Source organism: Phycodurus eques, chromosome 8 (genome assembly GCF_024500275.1).
Source record: "Phycodurus eques isolate BA_2022a chromosome 8, UOR_Pequ_1.1, whole genome shotgun sequence".
NCBI lineage: Eukaryota > Metazoa > Chordata > Actinopteri > Syngnathiformes > Syngnathidae > Phycodurus > Phycodurus eques.
In genome coordinates, this window is record NC_084532.1 from 15230082 (window position 1) to 15253674 (window position 23593).

General features: G+C 40.1%; 1 protein-coding gene across 3 annotated transcripts; it reads right to left on the reverse strand.

Annotated features, from left to right (window-relative positions):
- Positions 1-983: 983 nt before the first annotated feature.
- On the reverse strand, positions 984-23150 carry LOC133406253 (low-density lipoprotein receptor-related protein 8-like). 3 transcript variants are annotated; one of them, XM_061683741.1, is made up of 13 exons: positions 23063-23150; positions 21983-22108; positions 19458-19838; positions 14811-14930; positions 13560-13685; positions 10641-10812; positions 8562-8777; positions 5439-5557; positions 4961-5100; positions 4526-4667; positions 4237-4428; positions 3102-3247; positions 984-1529 (listed from the first exon to the last, which is right to left on the reverse strand). In XM_061683741.1, the coding sequence occupies exons 1-13, from the start codon at positions 23121-23123 to the stop codon at positions 1515-1517; spliced, it is 1956 nt and encodes a 651-aa protein (XP_061539725.1). In that variant the 5' UTR covers positions 23124-23150; the 3' UTR covers positions 984-1514. The 3 variants fall into 3 exon arrangements, with proteins under 3 accessions (XP_061539725.1, XP_061539724.1, XP_061539723.1); XM_061683740.1 differs by having other exon boundaries at positions 984-2055; XM_061683739.1 differs by lacking the exon at positions 984-1529 and having other exon boundaries at positions 2780-3247.
- Between the last annotated feature and the right edge of the window lie 443 nt (positions 23151-23593).

Sequence of the window (23593 nt, forward strand, 5' to 3'; positions counted from 1 at the left end):
TTGAATTCAGATGCTCCCATTTTTGTCCCAAACTTAAGAATAATAAATTATTATATTAAATATTTGATAGTGAGGAGAAGCGGCTCAGAAAATGCATGGCTGGATGGATCAATATTTGTTGAAGAAAACACTCTCACAAGAGCACACTCATCCCATTTATGTAAATATTTTATTATAGCTATCCATATTTTAAATCCGTCTATTCTTCAGTGTTGTCCAGTGAGAGATATTTATCAAATGTGAGGCGTGTACTCACTTTTGTGAAGTACTGTATTGAATTTTTGTCATCTTATTCCAAGGATACTCATGAGGTCTTATACATTAGGGTGGGTACGTATAACCTGTACTGCTAACAATAACTAGGATATTGTGTAATTGATATTGTGATATTGTGTAATCATTCCACATTCAGAAGAGAAATCACACCAGAATATAGCAATGTCGCTTGTGGGAAAAAATTAGCACTTTCCATCCATCCATGTTCTATAGCACGTGTCCTCATTAGGGTTGCAGGTGACCTGGAGCCTAACCCATCTTACTTTGGGCGAGAAGCAAGGCACACCTTGGGGACTGGTCAAGCACTTGAATGTCATAAAATGTTTGCCTTTTCAGATGATCTTATTGTAAACAAAACAAAAATTGTAAATGTGGTTCAGACAGAGATAGTCAGTGGGATAGCCATGATTTCAAAATACTTGTTTTTTTTTTTTTCCCCCCCAATTTGTTGACAAATCCATGAGGACGCAGGAATAGAACAATACGGGTGGGCCCAAAAGGGAGCCACCCCACAAGATAGGGTGGCTGACCAAGGACATCTACAATCCAACAAACAACAGAAAACATGCTCTAGGGCGCCTCGAGAGTGGGTGGATTAAAATAGTTACAGATTATGATCAGAAACAGAACACCACGTTTTCACAGTGAACCGAATGTCACCACCAGGATGTATTTCTTTACAAGGAAGAGGAAGAAAGACCTAAGAAAAAGACATTTTATTAGATTTATTCTTTACAGCCAATTTCATTCATGGTGCAAATAACAAAAGTGCAGCAGGACATATGTAAATTAAATAAAAGCCTCTCTTTAAATAAATAACTAAACACTGCAGTTTGTACCATAATTTTTGTTATGCTTTTAAGTTTCTTTGTACAGATCTGATTTTTGTTATATGTAATTTAGACCAAAAAAAAAAAAAAAGCAAACTCAGACAGAAAGACAAAGACAGTTACACGTGCAAAGGGATATTTCACTGGGCACCAACCTAAGACCACAGAAACTGAAAACTACATACAATTCACAAAATGCTCGTTAAAACATCTATAATACATGATGACAAATCTGAGGCAGATGGCCCATCCTGTTAGGGGAATGAAAATAATAATAAACATTCATTCACAATCTGTATTCTGGATCAAAGGCACCACCAAGTAATTATAATGGGGGGGGGGGGGGGGTAATGGAGGATCTGTCTCCAGTTTTTCCACTTCGTTTGAGCACAGGTTTCGCAACTGCCACTACATATTCAAAATCTAAAAACAAAAGGAAAAAACAAGTCGATAACTGAGACAATACTCACAATTGAGAACTTCAATGCCTGGTGTCATTTTCAAGTATCAAACCAACAAGCTTATTTTAGCTCTTAATGAAAAAGCTTTGCGTGCTTTATAGCTACAGCTGAAACACTGCTGGTACGTTATAAGCAATAAACTTGATAATAAAGGAACATGAAGGTCTTGAGGTAATGTCAACTACTAGTCCAAGGATAGTGCATAGCGCTTTTAGGAGTGACCAAGCTAAAACATTCAACATGTGGAGTCACAAGAGGCGAAAGTAATCGAAGCCAATGTGCGAATGACCTTCTAGCTCGTCAAACCTCTGATTGTGACCGAAAGTCAGTTGTTTTTGGAACCCACGACGAGAACTGGACCACAGCCGAGTGGTCGGCTGGTAGTCACAGCAGCTCACCGGGGGTGTTGTGATAATATGTGGAGCAGGCATCCGGCCATGTGTGTCACAGCGTCTTCATTCACTGTCCAAGTCCAGCTTAAGAGTTTCCTAGCCGAGGAGAGTGCATGGCTTAGTTGACAGTGAACCGCATTAAGCAATTAAGGCCGGCACGAAGGAGTTAAGCTGTGTTTAAGGGACACTTCTTTGGAGGAAACGCTGTACTCACTTTTGGGGTAAATGCTATACAGTGGAACCTTAAATTGAGATTAGTTTCGGGATGGTGGTTGATATCAGATTTGTTTGCATTTCCCCACCCCAAATTAAAAAAAGAAACCAAAAAAAAAAAAAAATTATTGAATCCATTCCAGGGTGAAATATGTTTTAATTGTACAGGCTCTTTTTAAAGTTAGAGTTTAACATTTAACATTTACTGTCATACAAGAAGGAGCTAACCGCTGTTTAATATCTTGTGTAGTGACCCTTTGACACATGGCAGAAGTAGAGGGAAATGAAGGATTAAATTCTTATCATTAAGACTTTATGCATCAAACTTAACATTTTAAACTGTCACAATTTAAAAATAAATAATGATGATATTGTCAAACAAGAGTAAGCACAGCTAATGTACTGAAATGGTGTAAATTTTGCATTACTTTATTATTATTGTTTACTTGTTTGTGTTACAACATAATAATAATTTAAAAAAAAAAAGATCCCCACGAGATTATACCTTTTTTTCATCACCGGCACCCCTCTGTTGTACTATCATAAAAAACAATAGCCCACATAAAATTCCCCTATATTCATTATTATTTTATATTTTGCAACACAGTGTTATTTTTCTTCATAAAATTTGTGGGTGTTTTGGGGGGGTCTGGAATGGATTAATGGCATTTCATTTGATTTCAATAGGGGAAATTGATATCTGACTTAATTCAGTTACAAACTTGGTCACAGAATGAATTCAACTTGTAAGTCAAGGTACCACTGAAGTCAAATCAAGTCAATAAACACTTCAGTGATGCACTTACAAACATCTAGTGAGCTTATGTGAAATAGAATGGTCACTCCTTCTAGCCATAACGTGTTAATGTGCGTGCGTGCGTGTGTGTGTGTGTGTGTGTGTGTGTGTGTGTGTGTGTGTTTTGTCTTGCCTTGCCGAGACATTCACGTGGACACTGGATGAGCGGGTCCTGGGACTCTTTGAGGGAGAAGCTTTGCGCTGTCAAATTCCTAGCGGGCCGGACCTCCTCTCTCCACCACCAAACAACTGTTCCCACCAGCAGCACACTGAGGAAAACTGGTAGAAACACAAATGTTACACTACTCATGAGGAGGTTTGGGTGACACACTTGACATATATGACACCCCCAACTCTTTCTCCTTTAAGCGGGCAAACATTCAAACAACTTTCAAGGGAAAATAAAGATAAAAAAGCTGTCGACTGAGAGTAGAAAAGCACCCCAGAGGCAGTACGGCCTCTGGTTTTCCCTCCTATATTTAGCCTCTCGTGTTCTGTTTAATCAGTCGGATGACAGCTGCATGAATGCACCATTGCATTTGCTGCATGGCGAATGTTTAGGAGTGAGCTTGGCTTGCATGGCAACAGTGTTGTTACAGCTCCATTCTAAGAGCAGATCAATCAAACAGACGGCAGCAGGTCTAGCTTTAAATATTCGCCCACTATTTGAGGGATGTTGGGGAGCTTATAGGAAAGCAGGACACAAGTGACAATGTGTAATAATGTTGCCTGAGAATAACTTACTAATTATTTTAAAATTGTACACCAGCTTGTAATAAGGAGAAAAGTATCTATGTAGTTACCATGGCGACGTGGGATCATGGTGCATTGTCGTATGATACAGGAGGGCCTCGGTTTACAAGGGAGTTCCGTTCGTACTCAGCGGTGACATAATCCGAATTTGTCAAGTCGGAATGCTTCGTAGTCTATCACTAATCTATGATAACTATATTAATTGTATGAAAACACTCCTAGGCCATAAATGTAAAACAAATGAAAAACAGTAAGTACGTTGGTAACTGAGTGTGGCTTCTTGACCCACAAGATGACATTCTTTTGCCACCCACCGTCAAAACTTCAAAATGTCGTATGTTGGGACAATCGTAAACTCCATGTTCATGTTTGCTGCTGTCTGTTTGGCTTTGACCATTTCCAACAGTAGGGGAGCGTCATTGCATCCTTCCTGTCATTAAATTGTTATTTTCCTCTGAATCTTTTTGCCCCAACAAGAGGAAAATTGAAGCTACAGAAAAATAAGACAGGCTTACCAATTAGAGAAAGGATTCCAGCGAATCCAGGATCAGACAAACGTGACGCAGGAATGGTGCGGGAAATAGCAGGAATGCCTTGCGATCGATTGAGCCCCATTCCAGTGCAGCGGAAGCTGGGAGTCTCCGAAAGGAGGTCAACAACACACTTGTGTGTGCACACGCTCCCGGGGCTGCCGCACGCAGCGTTGCCTACGGACAAGTGGAACACACCATTAGTTTAAAAGTAGTGCCAGCTGTAGGGCCTCAGTAGATGGAAGCATAACGACATTTTATTAATTGCTCATACTGTTAGGTTGAAGCGCAGGCTGAATGATGGCAATGCCGCTTGGTGAGGTGACATTTGTCAGAAATAGTTGGAAGTCACTGCCACTGTGCTTGTTGGCTCTGCAGATGGAGTGTGTGTCTCGGTCACTCCAGTATACAAAAGCCTAAAGCAGAAGACACAAGGTACAACAAATAGTTACAAATAGTTTGTAGTGGACAGGGCCTACTTGTATTACACACACAAAGACAGACCCACACAAAAAAGAAAATTACTCCAAAATAGCATTATTTAGTATTTACACAAACTATTTTCCCAACAGAAACAATGCTCTCTATTAGCAGATAGAGAGACAGCAGACCGAATAATTGTGGTTTAGTGTGTTGTCTTGTTATTAGAGTTTTGGAAATAATGTTGCAAGAAGGAACAATCCTTCCTTGATTTTTTTTTTCTGTTTACCTCAAAAACAGCCAGACCAAAAGGCTGATCCAGATAGCCGTTTGACTCAACCACCGTTTTGCGGTGGCGCCCATCTAGATTCACTCTGGAAATGCTTCTCATGCCCTTATCAAGCCAGTACAGCAACCGGCGAGGCATATCTAGGGAGATCCAAGTCATACGGGAACTATGAGGAACTTCAAAGGTCAAGTGCAGTTGCATATCACTACAAATTACAAAGTCAAAAATAAACATTTTAATGAATAAAATAAATTAATCACTCTGATTGTGTCCATCATAATTGAGCACTCTTTTTAATAATAATATATCTCATTGGATTGCGATCACATGGTGTGCAAAGCCTTTTTGGGGAACCTGCCTGTGTGAGATATTTTAAAAGGAATAAGGATCCAACGTTACATTGCACAATCTGCGTTACTTTTAATTTCCCACTCTGGATGAACAAAGTATTGATCTACCTACTTATCTCAAAACTTACCCAGAGTAAGAGCGACCGGGTGATTTAATAGAGAAGTGACCATAGTCATTGTGTCCTGGCCATCCAAGCTTGCCCTCTCAATCTTTGGCGAGCTGCCACACTGGGCCCAGAAGAGTAATCTGGAAAACAAAAGCGGTTCAGTTTTATACTTTAGCTAGTATTAACTATGTATGCATGCTACTCACAAAAAGTTAGGGTTATGTGGCTTTTGTGTGAAATTACAGGATTAACCTCAAGTGCATTATAACCTTTACAAGTGAACTTAATTTGACCTTTTCTAAACTTTGGAATGCACGTCAATCGGTAACTGTTCAATGATTTATTGCTTATTGCGCAACTTGCTTTTCTCTAACAAGGGGCTTAACAACAAAATTCACAACAGGCGTTTCTTTTTTTCTTTTTTCCACATTTCCAAGGATGTCCACTTCTATGCTCTTCTGTGACTCTTCCACTCTGTTGCAACCTGCTGGTGACACAGACACTAAGCTCATGGGCCTCTTCCTTCTTAGACCATCCTGTTTGAAGCCTTGCAGTGGTGAAGTACTGTTGATCAACTGGTCTCATGATATCAAAATGTGAACAGCATGACGAAGAGCACTGTTAAAATACAATTTCAGAAAATTTATTGACCATTCACAGATCAAACACCTGTTGTGAATTTTGCCTTTTAACTCCTTGTTTAAGAGCAGAATGTTGTGCAAAAACTAATGAAACAGTTGGACATGTGATTTCAAAAGTTTAGAAAAGGTAAAGTTTACCTGTAAAGGTTATAGTGCATTTAAAGTTCCTTCTGAATCCCTAACGTTTTGTGAGTAAAGCATGTCAAATCTTCCATTAATCCACAGGTATCAAACTGGTGGCCCGGGGGCCAGATCCGGCCCGCCACATCATTTTATATGTGACCCGCGAAAGCAAATCAAAATTGCTCATTGTGTTCTGGTGTAATACCATTGAGATATTTGCAAGCATTTTTTGTTACCAATCCCACTTTGAAAAGAAATGTAATAGTTCAAATACATGTTTTTATAGGCTTCTGATTTCAAAACTGGTTATTCATCAATGTGTTGTGAGTACTCTATGTAATTACAGTATATGAGGTAATCTTTCATTTATATGGGTTCACAGTTATCACGGCCCTCCGAGGGAAATCATAACTACGAAGTGGCCCGTGACAAAAATGAGTTTGACACTCCTGCAGCCATGGTGTTGGACACAATTTTATTTGAAGTTAATAAAAAATAATGTCTCCCTGAATAAATACTGCATTGCGTCCTGCGTACAGACGGCATACTTTGCATATACAGTGAATATAAAAATTCTACACAGCCCTGTTTAAATGCCAGGTGTTTATGACGTAAAAAAAAATGAAAATTTAAAAAAATGAGAAAGATAATTTCCATCTGACGTAAACTCTACTGTAACCTGTATTTAAAAAATTGGGAAGAAAATTAATCTTTGAGGGGTGAGTAAAAATAAACAACTGAGATCATGTGGTTGCACAAGTGTGCACACCCTCTTATAACTGGGGTGTGGCTGTGTTCAGAATTAACCAGTAACATTCATACTCATTTTAAAGATATGTCAGCACACAACTGTCACCATTCAAAGAGCCTCCGATTAACACCAAATAGTTCAGATATTCTAGGGCGGTTTGTGGGCGGAGTGGGTAAGCATACGCCCTGAAACCAGAGGGTCGCTAGCTCGTATCCCCGCCCGACCGCATATCTTCGTTGTGTCCCTGGCCAAGACACTTAAGCCACACTGCCTACAAATGAATGTGGTTGGATGTTTGGTGGCAGTCGGGGGGCCGTAGGTGCAGAATGGCAGCCACGCTTCCATCAAGAGTGCCTCAGGGTAGCTGTGGCTACACAAGTAGCTTACCATTACCAGGTGTGACTGAGGAGTGAATGAATAATGCATGAAATTGTAAAGCGCCTTTGAGTGCCTAGAAAAGCGCTATACAAATGTATTTTTAGTACAATGCCTGAAGGCATTGTACTAAAACTGACTGGTATTTGGAACTGTTCATAATTCCTTTCACATTGACAAAGGCCCTAGTTCCAGCTAAAGATAAACAGCACTAAAGTATGACGCTTGGTGTGGGGCAGTGTCATATTTATGCCAAACATACCTTTTTGGATTACGACCAAAAAGTTCAACCTTAGTTTCATCATATCGTAACACATTTTCCAACATGCGTGTGAAAAGTTTCCAAAGTACGTCTTTCGACATATGATCAAAGATAACAGATTGTTGTCACATATCATAAACAGCCACCACATGCTGGAAATTCCACCAGCTACTTTCATGTTGCTGTCGGGCTTTTGACAGCCTCCTAGACCAGTTTCAGAGGGATTTCCAGTTCTTGGTAAATTTACTGTTGTTCCATATTTTCTCCACTTGATGATGACTATCTGCACTGGATTCCATCGCATATTCAATGAGTTTCTGCTGACTGATACCTTTGAACAAAGAGATCCCCCGGATGCTGTAAAAATATGAACTTTATTTGGATTGAATCAGGGGCAGTTTAAATGGTGGCAGGTGTGTACTGACTGCCATTTAACATGACTGAAGGTGATTGGTTAACGCTCACCCACAACACCAGTTGTACGAGGTATTCACACTTGTGTCCTGCTCTAAAACACTTCACCCCTCCAACTGAGTTGTACAAGTTATAGGTCACTTTGTTGGTGGAAAACGTTTTGAACAATTTCTAGGTCTAATTTTTTTTAACAAAAAAAAAAAAATTGCCATTTGACAAGGGAGAGGGTAGCATCCCCCACCCTGGGTCCCCTGCGGGATGGGGTTGCAGTCTTGGCACCCCCTTGCGAATGGAAGGGGCCGGGCCCACCCTTCCTTAATGTGCCAGCTCAGCAACTCCGTACACCAGTTGTCTAACACGCATGTGATATGGTGTTCATTCACTATTAAGTTCCATCGACACGCTATAGGCTTTAATTGCTTGTGCTGCAATAACACAGGTTATATTATGGGATCAAGTCACAGGTTCTTACAGGTTCTAAAACACTATAAAAGCATCCCACCGCACCACTCATAACACCCACAGGATTAGTCCGTTAAAAAAAAAAACATTAAAATCATAACAACTAGCATTCCTACCCATGTAGTGGGTCCACCGTGAGTGCACAAGGTGTGTCCAGTCCTGTGATGAGTTGGCGCTGTGTGGAGCCATCAAGTAGACTGACATTAATGGAATCACTCTCCAAACTGGTCCAGTAGAGAAGATCATGGATCCAGTCTACACTCAGGCCTGAGACAGGACTGGGAACCTTCAGTACCAACGTGGCATCCTGGGCCTCTCCACTTAAGTGAACCCTGAAATTAATATCAAATACAATTTAATGTATGAAAAAGCACTAAGTAATGATAATCAACAAATTAATTTGCTGAGAGATGGAGAAGATGTAGGACGAATGAAACTCGGGCTTCTCACTCCGTTTCGGGAATGTTGAGATTCTGTTTTGACCAATGTTTTGATTTTGTATTGTACTCCTTTTCTAACATGCTTGAAATAAACCTACAAACTTGACCAAGCAATAATTACATTTAGGTTGAATGACTTAAATACCAAACCAACATTCTTTGGGTAGCTAAAGTTAAATGTTGTAGCCTTTTTGACAGCCGTCTTTATTTTGTAATTGTCAACCACTTTTTACCTAAGTTTCTCTGTACAATAAAGTAAATGAACAGACTGACCGTCAATACATTTCATTTATTTTATTGGTTCAATAGTGATGTAATGTTGTGTGGAGGATAATGCAAACAAGTCCGTGTCCCTCTTGGATAGGTCTGCCCGTCTGTATTTGGGCCTACATAGCAAATCCGGACACAGCCAATGAATGACGTGCATGTGCTATGTTGTTGATTCACTAGTATATCTCTGTAGACAAATGCCATCCTAAATACTTAAAAAAAAGTTGGTTTGGCAAAATATGACCCCTTTAAAGACATGCTTTAAGTGTTTACAATAAACTCAAAACTAAGACAATAAAGGTAAGCATAATCTCTGTGCTTTAGTAATGAATAAGGCGTCTTCTCCAACAGTGTAAAAAATGGATGTTAAGTTCACTGAAGACTGAGTGTGAATAGTTGTCCCACTCTATGCGTCAGTCCAGCTAACCTGCCTTTCACCTAAAGGGGATACTCACACAAGGCGATCCATGCTGTGCTTGACCACACATGCAATAGAGACCTGTCATACAATTACTGCCATACGAGCTTTCCTTATGTGTAATAACTTAAGTGTTGTGTAATATGTATATTCAATAGTTTGAATTGGTGCTAATCATTTTAGGTCGAAATGTTAACTAGGCTCCAGCAAGATTTTGAACAACTTTACAACCCGCACTATCAGGGTTGTGAATTATTGCATCGCACACAAAGAGCTTCTTTGATTATTTGTAACCATTGCAAATTTACACTATGCAGAACCTAGTGCTGTGGTGGGTGTTCCTGTTTGTCCAAGTTGTCCAAACGTTATCCGGCTGTTCCAGTGGCAAGCACACCGGGCTTGAGGAGTTTTTTTCTCTAAAATAAATACAGTCATGCCACAGCGGGCAAGCCTTCACCCAGCCCACGTCACGCACTTGTGTTCTACGGTGTACGTGCTGAGTAAAATCCCATCAGCTGGCCATTCCTGGTGAATATAAATAATTGCAAAGATTATTTATTATTATTATGACAGCAACTAGTCAATGACGACTTTCATCACATTAGTGTCAACTTAAAACGTCATGCCATTTCAAATGTACACAGATATGTACAGTATTTTCTATACATTTTACAGTTGCAATTGTCTTTTTTTGTTCAACTCCATGAACATGTTTAAAAGGTTTGTTTTAATATGTTTAAGCGTCTTTCAATACCTTTAAACATGTTTAAAGAGTGTGAGAGGGCTAAAACAATTTATTTAAATGGGATTTATATGGTCTCTCTAGATGGCAGCTTTTCACTCAGCATTGTATAAAAGGAACAAAGACGTCTGGGCTTGTACTGTATATTTGCTTTGCACTATAGCTACTACCGGATGTACACCGGAAAAAGGATTAAAAGAACTCCCAGTGTGTTTACAATTGGATCTGACTTGTTGTCCTTGTGCAGGAGTTTCCTTTAACCACCAACACACACTGTCAGACAACGTTTAGGTGTCCAGTGCAGGCAGAGTCTCTACTCTGTTACCTGTAAACAGACCCCTGTCCTTGCTGGGCCAGGTACAGTGTGTTGTTAAACTCAAAGGCTGCCACAGGCCCAGGTCCTGGTACATGTACTGCCAACATCCTAGATGCTGCGCCACCAAGGCCCGTCTCAACGATTCCATTAGACGTGGACACAAGCAGCCGGGCATCAACCCCTGGAGGGACACACAGTACATTAAGGAGCATGAATAAATAAGAAACAAATAATCTCTCCATCTGTAAAAGCTGACAGTATTAACATTAGTGTCACTAACATTCCGGCAGTCGTGGACTGATGGGCTAGCGCATTGTTTGGACCCAGCCAGGAGTGAATTAAAATTTTAAGGCTGAAGTCCATGGAGGCAGGGAAGTCGACTGTTAACATTAGCCGCTAGCTAGGTGCAAAACTGGTTTCGCTTACATACGTTTTCACTCTCTCTTTGGTTTCATTGATTTAAAAAAATAATAATAATAATTGTGGGCACGGTAAATGACTGGTTAGCACAACTGCCTCACAGTTTTGAGGACCCTGGTTAAAATCCAGCCTCGCTTGTGTGGAGTTGGCATGTTCTGCCCGTGCCTGCGCACTCTGGTTTCCGTCCACATGCCGAAAACATGCACAGTAGGTGAATTGAAGATTCTAAATTGCCCGTAGGTGTGAATATGAATGGCTGTTGGTCTATGCGTGCACTGCGATTGGCTGGCGACCAGTTCAGGGTGTACCTCTCTCACCCAGAGTCAGCTGGGATAGGCTCCAGCACGCCCGTGACCCTAGTGAGGATAAGCGGTATGGAAAATGGACGGAAAATATCCTTTTCTTGGACCAGCGTATGGCAAAACATTTTTATTTGACCTTTCAAGCTCCACTGCATTTATTTGTAGATGCAATGTCAACTGATTCCTCTCGTGACGCTTGAGCTTCGAAATCCTAAAAACTCATACACAAACAAGCCACAACTCCAGATAATAGACCTGGACGGCATGGTGGACTAATAGTTAGGCCAGACGCCTTACAGTTCTGAGGTTGCTGGTTCGATTCCTGGCTCTGCCCAAGCCTGTCAAAATACAATTATTACTATATCGACTTATCGTTCAATAAATAAAATGGACATGAATGTTTTTACAGACTCAATAAATTGTCATTGTTGTGGTGAGCTGGCAGCTAGTTGGACAGCTGTGTCATTAGCAGCTAGTGGGCTCGTGGAGCACCGGGGACCTGTGTTGGCTTTGTCCAATATTCCACAGCCTTGCGCCATGTGCAGCGTGTAGCACACAACAGAGACACTTAATGGAAAGTGACTTGTTTATTATGTCGCTAGCCCGCAAGCTAACGAGCTAGCGAGCTAAGAAGCTAAACAGCTCGCTCCATCGCAGCGACGTTAGTTAAAAACTCAGCGCCTCGCTCCGGGTTCTTGTGTGGGTTAGTCCCTAATCATACACACACCGGAAAGTGTGTGTGTATGTCTCTCGGGTGCTCTGGCTTCCTCCCACATTCCAAAAACACGCATGTCAGGTTCAGTAAAGGTTCTGAAATCGCTCTTAGTTGTGAATGCGAGTTTGAATGTTTGTTTGTGTATATGTGCCCTGCAAGTGGTTGGTGAACAGTGCAGGGTGTACACTACCTCTTGCCTAAAGTCAGCTGGAATAGGCTCACCCACGACCCTAATGAGGACAAGCAGTATAGAAAATGGATCGATGGATAATACAGACTTCTTACAAAGTTATGAGCACAGTCCCATAACAAGCTCAGAACAAAACAAAGCAAGTGTTTTTTTCCAAGAGAATGACTTAACTGAACGTTAATGTCTTTGTTAATATGTATTTGTGCAGGTCACCTTTACAAGAATCAAAAGGTGGAGCCACCTTTTCCACAATACAAGTGTACTTGAGCAAACCTACTACATGTAAATGACTGACTAAATGTGCAATGCAAACATGATGCCAATGGATAAATCTTGTTCAAACACTATTACTCTTGTGTTTCTGTTTAAGACCAACGGCACATTACCTAATAAGTTACACCACAGTAAATCTGGTGTCGAAGGTCCTATCAATGAGGCCAAATGACTTAAAGAATGACTTCTACAAATCTAGAAATAGGGAAAGCTCTCTCCTTTTACTACCGTTTATCCTGTCCAGGGTTATGGGTGTGCTGGAGCCTATCCCTGCTGATTTTGGGCGAGAGGCGGGCTACACCCTGAACTAGTTGCCAGTCAATCACAGGGTACATACACTGCATACACAAACAACCAATCACACCTATGGACAATGTAGCGTATTCACTTAACCAAACAAGCAGGTTTTTAGAATATGGGAGAACGTAAGCTAGAGAACATCATCAAAAAGGGCCGGGCCAAGATTCGAACCCAGAAACTGCGAGGCAAATGTGTGAAACCCATGCAACACCATGCCTGCATTTCCTTTTTCTTTATGCTGTATATCAACTGGCACCATAAAATTTGATGTATTCAGCAAGTGTCACAAGGTCAGGATCCACCTCAGCAGTGTTGATGCAACCCAAAATTTTAAACATCAGTACAATTTTGGATTTGAATTCTTCAATTATTTTTTTCAGATCCAGAGTTCTTTCCCGTGAGTTGTTATGTTGAACTTCTTCTGATTTGGAACATTTCTATTTAGGTGTGTGTGCACTTTTGTTGCCAGCAGTTTAGACATTAATGGCAGTGCGGTGGGTTATTTTGAGGAAACAGTAAATTTACATTGTTAAGCAAATAGTACGCTGACTAATTTACATGGTAATAACCTGTCATTTATTAAGTGTTGTCTGATTAAAGAATATAATACAATGTTTACAAAAATGTGAGAGGTGTACTTAGTTTCTGTGATACTGTAACTATGACTTAACATCCCAAAAGAGTCTGACAGGAGGACGGGGGCAATGGGGTCGATATGTGCTGCTCACCTTTGGCCTTGCAGTCTGTGCTCACAGGGGTCATGTGATAGCCGTCGAGGCAGTCACAGACGAGGGTCCCATTAGTGTAAATGCACAGCTGATCGCAAACGTCGCTCTCCAGGCACATGTCCACCTCTGTGTGATGAAACAGAAACGTGTAAGGATGGATGTATGGTGGACCACCACCTCCCCCTATTGTGCCTCTGAACAAAAAGTGCTTAGGAGGGTTACTGTCAGCCTGACAGACTCATAAAATTATATAATAATACAGTGAATACGTTCAATGTTCATGATCCCACTGTAGTGGTGATTTTTAAGTAATCCATTTTTATGGGGTTTTAGAGTAGACGGAAAAGTCCGAATTTCGAGTCGTGTGCCTTCAGAAGTAGTAGCAAGCTGTATGAAATGTGATGGGCAGCACTGAAAGTCTACTGAGAGAGATGCAGCGTAATTAAGAGGGAGAAGAGGAGGACGCGCCGTAAGCGTAATACCAAGTTTTGCCATTGTAATTCGGCACCCGCGGATTCACCTATTTGCAGATATTTTTTATTTTCTTTTTAAAAAAAAAAAAAAAAAAAAAAAATCCTTTTTGGGGGAGGGAATTAACCCTGAAAAGGCTTTTTGGCGGTTTATCCCTGCTTCTTCAAGAATTTTGAGGGTTAAAAAGAATATAAAATAAAAAAATTCTTCATTGCAACTGTAGTGTGTCAATTATTCACAGATTTTCACTATTCACGATCTTGCCCTAACCCTATCCTCTGCGAATAGTGGGCATCGACTGTATTTGTAGGTATTGCTGCTCCATGTGTGTTCAAGTAGTAGTAGTTTGAAGGTTTATAATTACGTCTATAGCGTTTCACATTGTATGTTAACATTAAGCTAATTTTCTTAACTTATGTGTCAGTTTTAAAGTATTATTCAACTGGGAGTGAGAAGCCGTTTTAAGTAAGCACGCTTTTCCTCTTACTTGGAGAACTTCAAGCAAGAGAGTGAGAACAGGCGCTTAAAAATACTTGTTTGTTTGAAGTGTGTTTTAATAAGCTTAAGACCTCTAAATATTAATGTCCATTTCCAAGAAACATTTTACAGTTACTTTTAGTTGGAGCCCCGTGATGATGAAGTACTAGTATATTTGCAATTTGCCAGCATAATACACTACATTGGCGAATATATCGTCACACCTGCCATTACACGTACAAGACGTTAACATGGAAGAAAATAGGCCCATGTATAGCTTTTAGTAACTAGTGACTAACTCACCTTCACAGTGACTATTCCCGACAAGCCTCATGTGGTCAGGACAGTCACAGTGGAAGCCCATCCCTGTGTCCACACAATGATGAGAACAGCCGCCATTATTGACGAGGCACTCGTTCTGCTCTGCAATGACAAACGTTACATCATCAGCACTTTTAGGAAGTACTGCACTGGCAGAATGGAGTCTGAAGCGGATTTAAAAGATAAACAAACAAAAAAACACTGTTCTGAACACAAGCAGGATGCGTCAAATTTTATTGCCACGATAAAAGTGAAATGAAAATTAAATTTGACCTCTGCACTGATAGTATGATTAGTGTACAATGTAAGGGAATCAAATATGACAATAGTATGGAGTTTACATTGACCAACAGTCACAGAAAAAAAAAAAATTATATTAGCGCACTCTTGTTTCTTAAGTGTTGTTCATTTTTAATGCCCGATACAATGACGACATGATGATGATGATGATGATGACAAAAAAAATAGCTCATAACAGTTTAATTTAAGAGCTGACATCTAACCATTTTCTTGATCGTAACCAAAACCACTGGGAATACAATTAAGCATTTCAAATACGACAAAGGAATCAGCTATATTTTGTTGTGTTCATTGTAATTCTTCAGGTAATATATCTTATCTGGTACCAGGCATTAAAATAAACAAAAAATGGGATCGTATTTTTTTTCTGTGAGTGTATGTAATAATTTATAGGGTGCACAAATGGAAATCCAAATACTTCATTTCTCTCTCTAAAAAAAAATACAATAAAAAAATAATTTTAAAAGTGACCCGGTGACGACATAAATAATCAAAACTGTTGCTTTTTATATTACATTTACTTTGATTTATCTGCCAACAGTTACTTTTTTGCTCACGACAACCAGATCTTAATATGCTTTTGATATTAAAATATGCTATTTATGCTCAGACAACAGATATTTAACATTAGCCAACTACAGTGCTTGGGAACATGAGGCAAGTCGATAATCAAGATACGTGATTCAGTCACGGTGTATTTCATCAGTGTAGACCAATTTTCAGCCTTTGTTTGAGTAAAGACTAGTAAAACAGACGAAACACACTATATTCTTAACTATCCATTACTTCGGCGCAACGCACGCGCTGTTTTGAAAATGTGCTGCAGTTCACCTCCAAGTGTCGCTACTGCTGTTATTGGCTAGGACACCACAGGGCGGAGTTTCCTCTGCATTTTTTTGGGGCCATTTCCAGTAACAGTTTTTACTTTCCTTTCAGTAACAAGGAACAAAGCAACAACAATGGCGACCGTGGAACAGTGTCTGCTAGAACAAATGGACCTAGATGACCAGATGATACGTTTAATAAAGCTGCAACAACGATCGAGAAGGCGGTGGCGTATATGGTATGAAGATCGAAGGGGCACCGTCATCACAGCATGTGACTACAACGGACCAATCACGAGAGATGATCTCCGCGCCGTTCAACGTGCAGCAATAATTTTTGACGTGTGCGCGTCACGCTACGCAGAGGGGCCGCGGGGGGCAATTCGTCGGTCACGTGACGCAGTGCGGGCATCGTCGGCGACCCTGAGGAGGACAATTTAACCCGACAGAAGATGTGTGTGTGGGTTATACTGTGCTTTAATGAACAAAACAGAGGGAACGAACAAGGAAATTATTAGTAGCAGTCAGTACTGCTGTTTCTCCCAATGACTAAAAGAACAGAATGATGACAAAATACCACACGTTCACATGGTTTTGTTTACCTAATTATGTAGCACATGGAAAGGCAAACATTTTTTGAAACAGCTCTCAGTATGATAGAGATTAAAATGATTACATCTCCAACGGCGTCCATCAAAGATGGACCCAGAGTGTGACTGCGCCGCCCTCTGCAGGCTGCCTTGAAATGCTTGTCACTGTTCAAATGGTCAAAGACCTTTTTAAAGTCTCTCCTTACTTGTGCTCTGGAGCCCGACCAATGCCGATACCAATAATGTGGGTCCAAAAAAAAAAAAAACACAAGTAAAAAAAAAAAAAAAAAAAAGAGCCGATATTCGACTTATTGGCCACTAAGCAATATAAGAAATAAGAACAGTGACTTATACACAGCATATATAATGTACAATGAACAAAAATACCCAAAATACAATTCAAGACAACGAAACAGAACACTATTAAAAATAAATAAATAAACATGATCATAGCAATATGAATTACTCATTTTTACTAGCTAATGATAAAACATGCATTACCTTACTGACTTAAAACAGGCGACTGAAGTCGATTTTTTTATAACAATGGGGCTGCTTTCAAAATATGTAACATGCAATTACAACTAAATACAATAGTTTGAATCAAAATTATTTTAATGAAGACTAACTTGTAAATTTATAAGCCCCAATAAATTCTGCCTGGCAGCATAAGTGGGACGCTTTATAGTAAACTTACAGTATATTAAAAGTGGACATGGGAGTTATGTGACAGACTGTTCAGCAATTTATTGTGGTCATACTGTCCATAAAAGGACGTGTTATGGAACTTGTTCAGACACTCAACAATTTATTTTTACAAGTTTTTACTTGGACTGGTTTTAATATTCTATTGTCTAATTATATTGTGATACTTCCAAGCTGTAAGTGAAGGCATCATTAATAAATTAATAATTTTCTTGTTCATGCCTTGAACGTAGCCTGAATCGGACGGCCGCAGCTGAGGCAAAGTGAAGAGCTATTGTAAGCCTGTGTACAAATGTTTTAGCTTTAAAAAATAAATCTACTGTCAAAAGGCAACTCCTGCAACGATTTGTACCTTGTAGCTACAACAGTTATGCTGCATATATATTTGTTTGTTTGTTTGTTTCAAAAACACACAACTTACACAACTTTAAATTGTTGCATAACCTGGTAAGACGACATATTGACATGATCTAACAGGATGCTTCTGTGAGGACGTTATTAGCCGAGATTTAAACCCTGAACCTCAGAAGTGTGAGGTACAGTGGGTACGGAAAGTATTCAGACCCCCTTAAAATTTTCACTCTTTGTTATATTGCAGCCATTTGCTAAAATCATTTAAGTTCCTCCCCCCCCCCATTAATGTACACACTGCACCCCATATTGACAGGGGGAATTTTTTTTTTGAAATTCTTGCAGATTTATTACAAAAGAAATATGAATATATGAAATATGAAATATCACACAGCCATAAGTATTTAGACCCTTTGCTCAGTATTTAGTAGAAGCACCCTTTTGAGCAAATACAGCCATGAGTCTTTTTGGGAGGGATGCAACAAGTTTTTCCACACCTGGATTTGGGGATTCTCTGCCATTCCTCCTTGCAGATCCTCTCCAGTTCTGTCAGGTTGGATGGTGAACAGCCATTTTCAGGTCTCTCCAGAGACGCTCAATTGGGTTTAAGTCAGCTATAGTAAGCTATACCTAGCTGTGTGCTTAGGGTCATTGTCTTGTTGGAAGGTGAACCTTCGGCCCAGTCTGAGGTCCTGAGCACTCTGGAGAAGGTTTTCGTCCAGGATATGCCTGTACTTGACCACATTCATCTTTCCTTTGATTGCAACCAGTCGTCCTGCCCCTGCAGCTGAAAAACACCCCCACAGCATGATGCTGCCACCATACTTCACTGTTGGGACTGTATTGGACAGGTGATGAGCAGTGCCTGTTTTTTTCCATACATAACGCTTAGAATTAAGGACAAAAAGTTCTCATCGGACCAGAGAATTTTATTTCTCACCATCTTGGAGTCCTTCAAGTGTTTTTTTTTTTTTTGCAAACTCCACGCAGGCTTTCATGTGTCTTGCACTTAGGAGAGGCTTCCGTCGGGCCACTCTGCTATAAAGCCCTGACTGGTGAAGGGCTTCAGTGATGGTTGACTTTCTAGAACTTTCTCCCATCTCCCGACTGCATCTCTGGAGCTCAGCCAGATTCTGTCTCTGAGCTCTTCAGGCAGTTCCTTTGACCTCATGATTCTCCTTTGCTCTGACATGCACTGTGAGCTGTAAGGTCTAATATAGACAGGTGTGTGGCTTTCCTAATCATGTCCAATCAGTATAATCAAACACAGCTGGACTCCAATAAAAGGTGTAGCACCATCTCAAGGATGATCAAAAGAAATGGACAGCACCTGAGTTAAATATGAGTGCCACAGCAAAGGGTCTGAATACTTATGGCTCTGTGATATTTCACTTTTTCTATTTTAATAAATCTGAAAAAACTTCAACAATTCAGTTTTTTTTTCTGTCAATATGGGGTGCTGTGTGTACATTAATGAGGAGAAAATGAACTTAAATGATTTAAGCAAATTGGCTGCAATATAACAAAGAGTGAAAAATTTAAGGGGGTCCGAATACTTTCCGTACCCACTCTAGATGTGTTCACCACTTCTCTGCCATGTTATTGAACAAGGTTCATAATTCAGAATGTCAGAAAGGGCTTCTTTTTTGTCTTAAAATGGGCAGATGTGGTAGTGTTATCATTTTAAAGGAGACAATTAAAATTACTGTGTACAGCATTGACAGTTCCCTTTGGGGAAACACTGTTTATTCGAGTTGCCAACAAGAGTTGATGGAGTTGACTATACAATATGTGACTAATTGTCCTAATGCAATTGATGTATGCCTAAAAAAATAACATAGTTAGAGGTCTTCTCTTACCACAGTTGTCCTCGTCGCTCGCATCCGAGCAATCAGCTTTGTTGTCACACTTCCAAGTGTGGAGGATGCACTGGCCGTCGCCACAGTCAAACTCGGACGCCTGACAAGAGGGAGCGCTCTGCGGGTGGGCTCGCCTCAAACCGCATAACTCCTGGATCTCATCCCGCCCGTCTTTGCAGTCCACACGTCCGTCACACAGCCTGAGTCTGCTCAGGCAGCCGTCGGACAACCCGCAGGAGAAGAGGCCGGCGGTGCAGCTCGGACAGGAGTCCTCGTCGCTGCCGTCGCCGCAGTCCTTCACGCCGTTACACGACAAGCGTGCGGGAAGGCATCGTCTGCTGCTAAGGCATGAGAACTCGTCCTTCTTACACTTCAGCCGACCTGCAGGAAATCCCGGGCAATACAGCTCAAATCAATAAGCTTACATCCTTGAATGAAAACCTCAAAGAGCATCACAAGTCACCATTAACTTAACTAAAAATATCAACCATTTTAACATTTTAAATTAAAAACATAGTGTGGCATCAGAAAAAATATGTAACACGCCTATGGTCTGATGTGCACAAAACAAAACAAAAACACCATGACAACAAATATCAAGCGTGACTTTGTCCATCCATTTTCTGTAGCACTTGTTCTCATTAGGGACATGGATAAACTGAGTCGGAATGGATTCATTTTATATGAACATTAAATGCATTTAAAATACAAACTGTAAAGAAAGAAAAGGCTGCACGGTGAACAAGTGGTTAACACAGCTGCTTCACAGTATTGAGGTTCCATGTCCTGAATCTTTCTGTGTGGAGTTCGTGTGTTTTCCCCATGCTTGCATAGGTTTTCTCTGGATACTCCGGGATCCTCTCCCATTGCAAACACGTGCATGTTATGTTACATTCATTAAAGACAATAAATTGTCCATAGGTGTGGAAGTAAGTGTAAATGACTGATTGTCTATATGTGCCCTGTGATTGGCTGGCGACCAGTCAAGGTTATAGCTCAAAATCAGCTGAGATAGGCTGGAATTGGATGGATTGATGGATGGATGGATGGATGGCTGGAAAGGAAGTGTGTTTGTGGATCACCGGGCACACGCATTTATTTTTTAGACAAATGTAACGCAGATTCAAGTTGGGGGGGAAAAAAAATATATAAATGTAATAATAATAATCATACGTTTCTCCCTCCATCCGCTAGGCAGCACTGTTGCTGTCTCATTTGAGAGCACGAGAGAGAGAGAGAGAGAGAGAGAGAGAGAGAGAGAGAGAGAGAGAGAGAGAGAGAGAGAGAGAGAGAGGTTTGAGAGCGAGCCACTGTGATTATTTAAACACTGTAATAATAAGCTGTTTTTTGTATTTTGCCGACAGATGTGGAAGGTTTTTTCTTTATATTTGACTTGCTAATGACGGGGCTGCTGGTTGTCCACCTTGTTCAGCCATGGTCAATTTATTGGGGATTTCAGCAGAATCAGACCAGACTGTTGGATTCCTATAAATATGACTTGGTGATCCACAAACGCAGTTTCAAAAATTCACAAGCAAAATTGAACAGTTACAAATGATGAGTCATGATAAATGCATACACAAATAAAAAAACATGTAAATCGCGGATATATTTGGGAATTTGAAAAACGTGCAAATAATTTGTGGATTTGAAAAATACACGTAAATCGTAATTATATTTGTGGATTTGAAAAACACCTGCAAATAATTTGGAGACATCTCTCTCCCCATAGAGGTACTCAGTAAGGTTTGTTTATCTGGTAACATCAGCCCAACTGACCTTCTGCGTGTCATTGCTGCCACATTTAAATTAATTGGCCCATAAAGCTCACTGTATCAGATGTGCAGGTGAGTACATTGGCCTTAAAAAACACCTGCAATGCACTGAATCCACAATAAATGAACCAGGATATAGAGAGGGATTACTGTAAAACTAATGCCAAAATCAAATTACAGATTAAAATGAAATAAATCTAATCCTCAGAACTGGGGATGTTCGACAACTTTTTTCAGACAGATACCAGTATCAACAGTACTCACTCTTGAATACTCAACAATAAGGATCACTGTTACCAGTAGTACTTTTGATAGATCAAATTGTAATTAGCACAATGACAGATAATTGTGAACAAATACACTGATGTGTCAAACATCTGCAGTGTTGCACCAACTACTGGCAAAGAGGACTGACTTGATGGCACATTTTGTTTTTTGCATAAAGTACCTGAGGATTTATCCGCAGCCTTCACCAGTACTCAATACTTCTAAATAAGGACAGTATCTGCCCGATACGATACCTGGTATCGGTACTCGCCCATTCCTACTCCTAACGGTGAGGCAAATTGGTCCCAGTAGATTGAAGTTTATGGGTTCAACAAGTACATTTGGAATTCATTTAAGAGGATTATTAAGCATTTTCCCACACAGAAACAGCACATTTTAGGGGGGGGATTTGAGATTTTGCACTCTAAACTCAGTCATTTTGTGTGTCTCTGGTCTCACCAGGCCCAGCATTATCACACTCACCACAGTGCTGTTCATCTGATCCGTCATTACAGTCGCTGTGTCTGTCACAAAGCTTTTCACTTGTGATACACGAGCCATCGTTGCACCTGAACTCCAATTGCTCACGGCAGGCAGGGAGAGTGTAACCTGCAGCACCCAAACAAACACACTTTTTTTTTTTTTTTTTTTAACTGTACATGATCGCATGAGATTACAACCAAAGACAGTTTGTTTACTTCATGGATATTATTATCTTGTAGGAGCACAACAATGAATATGAATGAATAGGACTAAACTGTTCAAGCACGAGAGACCATGAGATATATAAAAATGAATTCCAATCCTATTTGCTCATTTTGCTTCTGGGGCTACTAGACAGGACTCATTTTAGCACTTTAACCTTTTCTAATCTATGTGAAGTTGTGCTCATAAATTTAACAGATTTTGTGAAATATTTCCAATTCAGGGCAAAATATGTCTGGTGACCGAACGAGGAAAATTTCATTTTCTTTATTGCCATTTTTAAATTTTTTGTTGGGTCACAATTGCGTTTTCTTAAATACCTTGCAGTTTAATTTGATACGCATTTTTAAAAAATAAACAAATGCGTTTGCCTCAGCACACATTACAAATTCTTCCAGGGTATGTAAACCTGTATAACGCTAAATGAAAGTCACAGTATTGCTTTAAGTTTCACCTCCATGTTATCATAACATGAGCGTGTTATGAAAAGCATTACTTAGCAGTTCTGCATTTTATCTCTAGTCGTATACAAGGTTATCGATGAATGGGACATGCAAAACGTAACACCACGCCGCCTTGTGACGTCAGTAATAACGCTTTCATCTACAATTTGCACGTGCACATTTATACGTTCTGCATTAAAAGCAAAATGGACCTTAACGTGCCAATGTCCTGGCGGTTAACAAAACCCGAGAAAATGATTAAATCCAAACCACGCCTGCAGAAGTTAAAATGACAAATTCATTCAAACTGATGGTCTCGTGTCAATTTTCAGTTCTTCAAAACCTAACAAAAACGAACAAACATAATGCACGGATCGGTTAGTGCGCAGTGTGCTTCAACCGTCAAAGAATTTACCTGAAATGTGATGCTGGGTGATGCAAGATATCAAGATAAATAAATGTCCAAGGTGTCCCATGCTCCTTCATGTCCTCCAGTCTCAGCAGCCGGCGCGAAAATATGACGTCAGAGGCGCTGCGCTGACCTCTGTTTGGGAAAAAAGTTTGACAACAAACTTGTCTGAAGATGTTCACGCACCCGTAAATTACTTTAAAAATATTTTTTGTAACTTGAAACAAACAAAATATGATTCTAGGTTATAGCCACAAATGTACACTCAAAAAGTTGCAGTAACGTGTGCTCCTCGATTACAATTTGCTCCTCCATCAAGTCGTCTTCGAAAACTCAACATAAAAAGACAATCAACGCACAAGTTGCACAAACACATCATCCGTACATCCGCTGCTACTTGTAGATACGTAACGGACAATTTAGAGAGGCTTGCTTGACCGCAGTCAATTTAGGCGGTGGCTGCATAATTTAGTCCTGTTTAGTATATTTGTATACAATTTATTTTTAATTGACAATAACACAAACTACCTGTAGAGT

Excerpts from the sequence above, each read along its gene's own strand:
- LOC133406253 (XM_061683739.1), bottom strand. The coding sequence starts at position 23,123 with ATGGGACACCTTGGACATTTATTTATCTTGATATCTTGCATCACCCAG. Across the intron at positions 5,101-5,438 it reads CCCGGTCGCTCTTACTCTGG|ATATGCCTCGCCGGTTGCTG; the intron begins GTAAGTTTTGAG and ends GGATCTCCCTAG. Across the intron at positions 4,429-4,525 it reads GCCTGCGCTTCAACCTAACA|GCAACGCTGCGTGCGGCAGC; the intron begins GTATGAGCAATT and ends ACTTGTCCGTAG.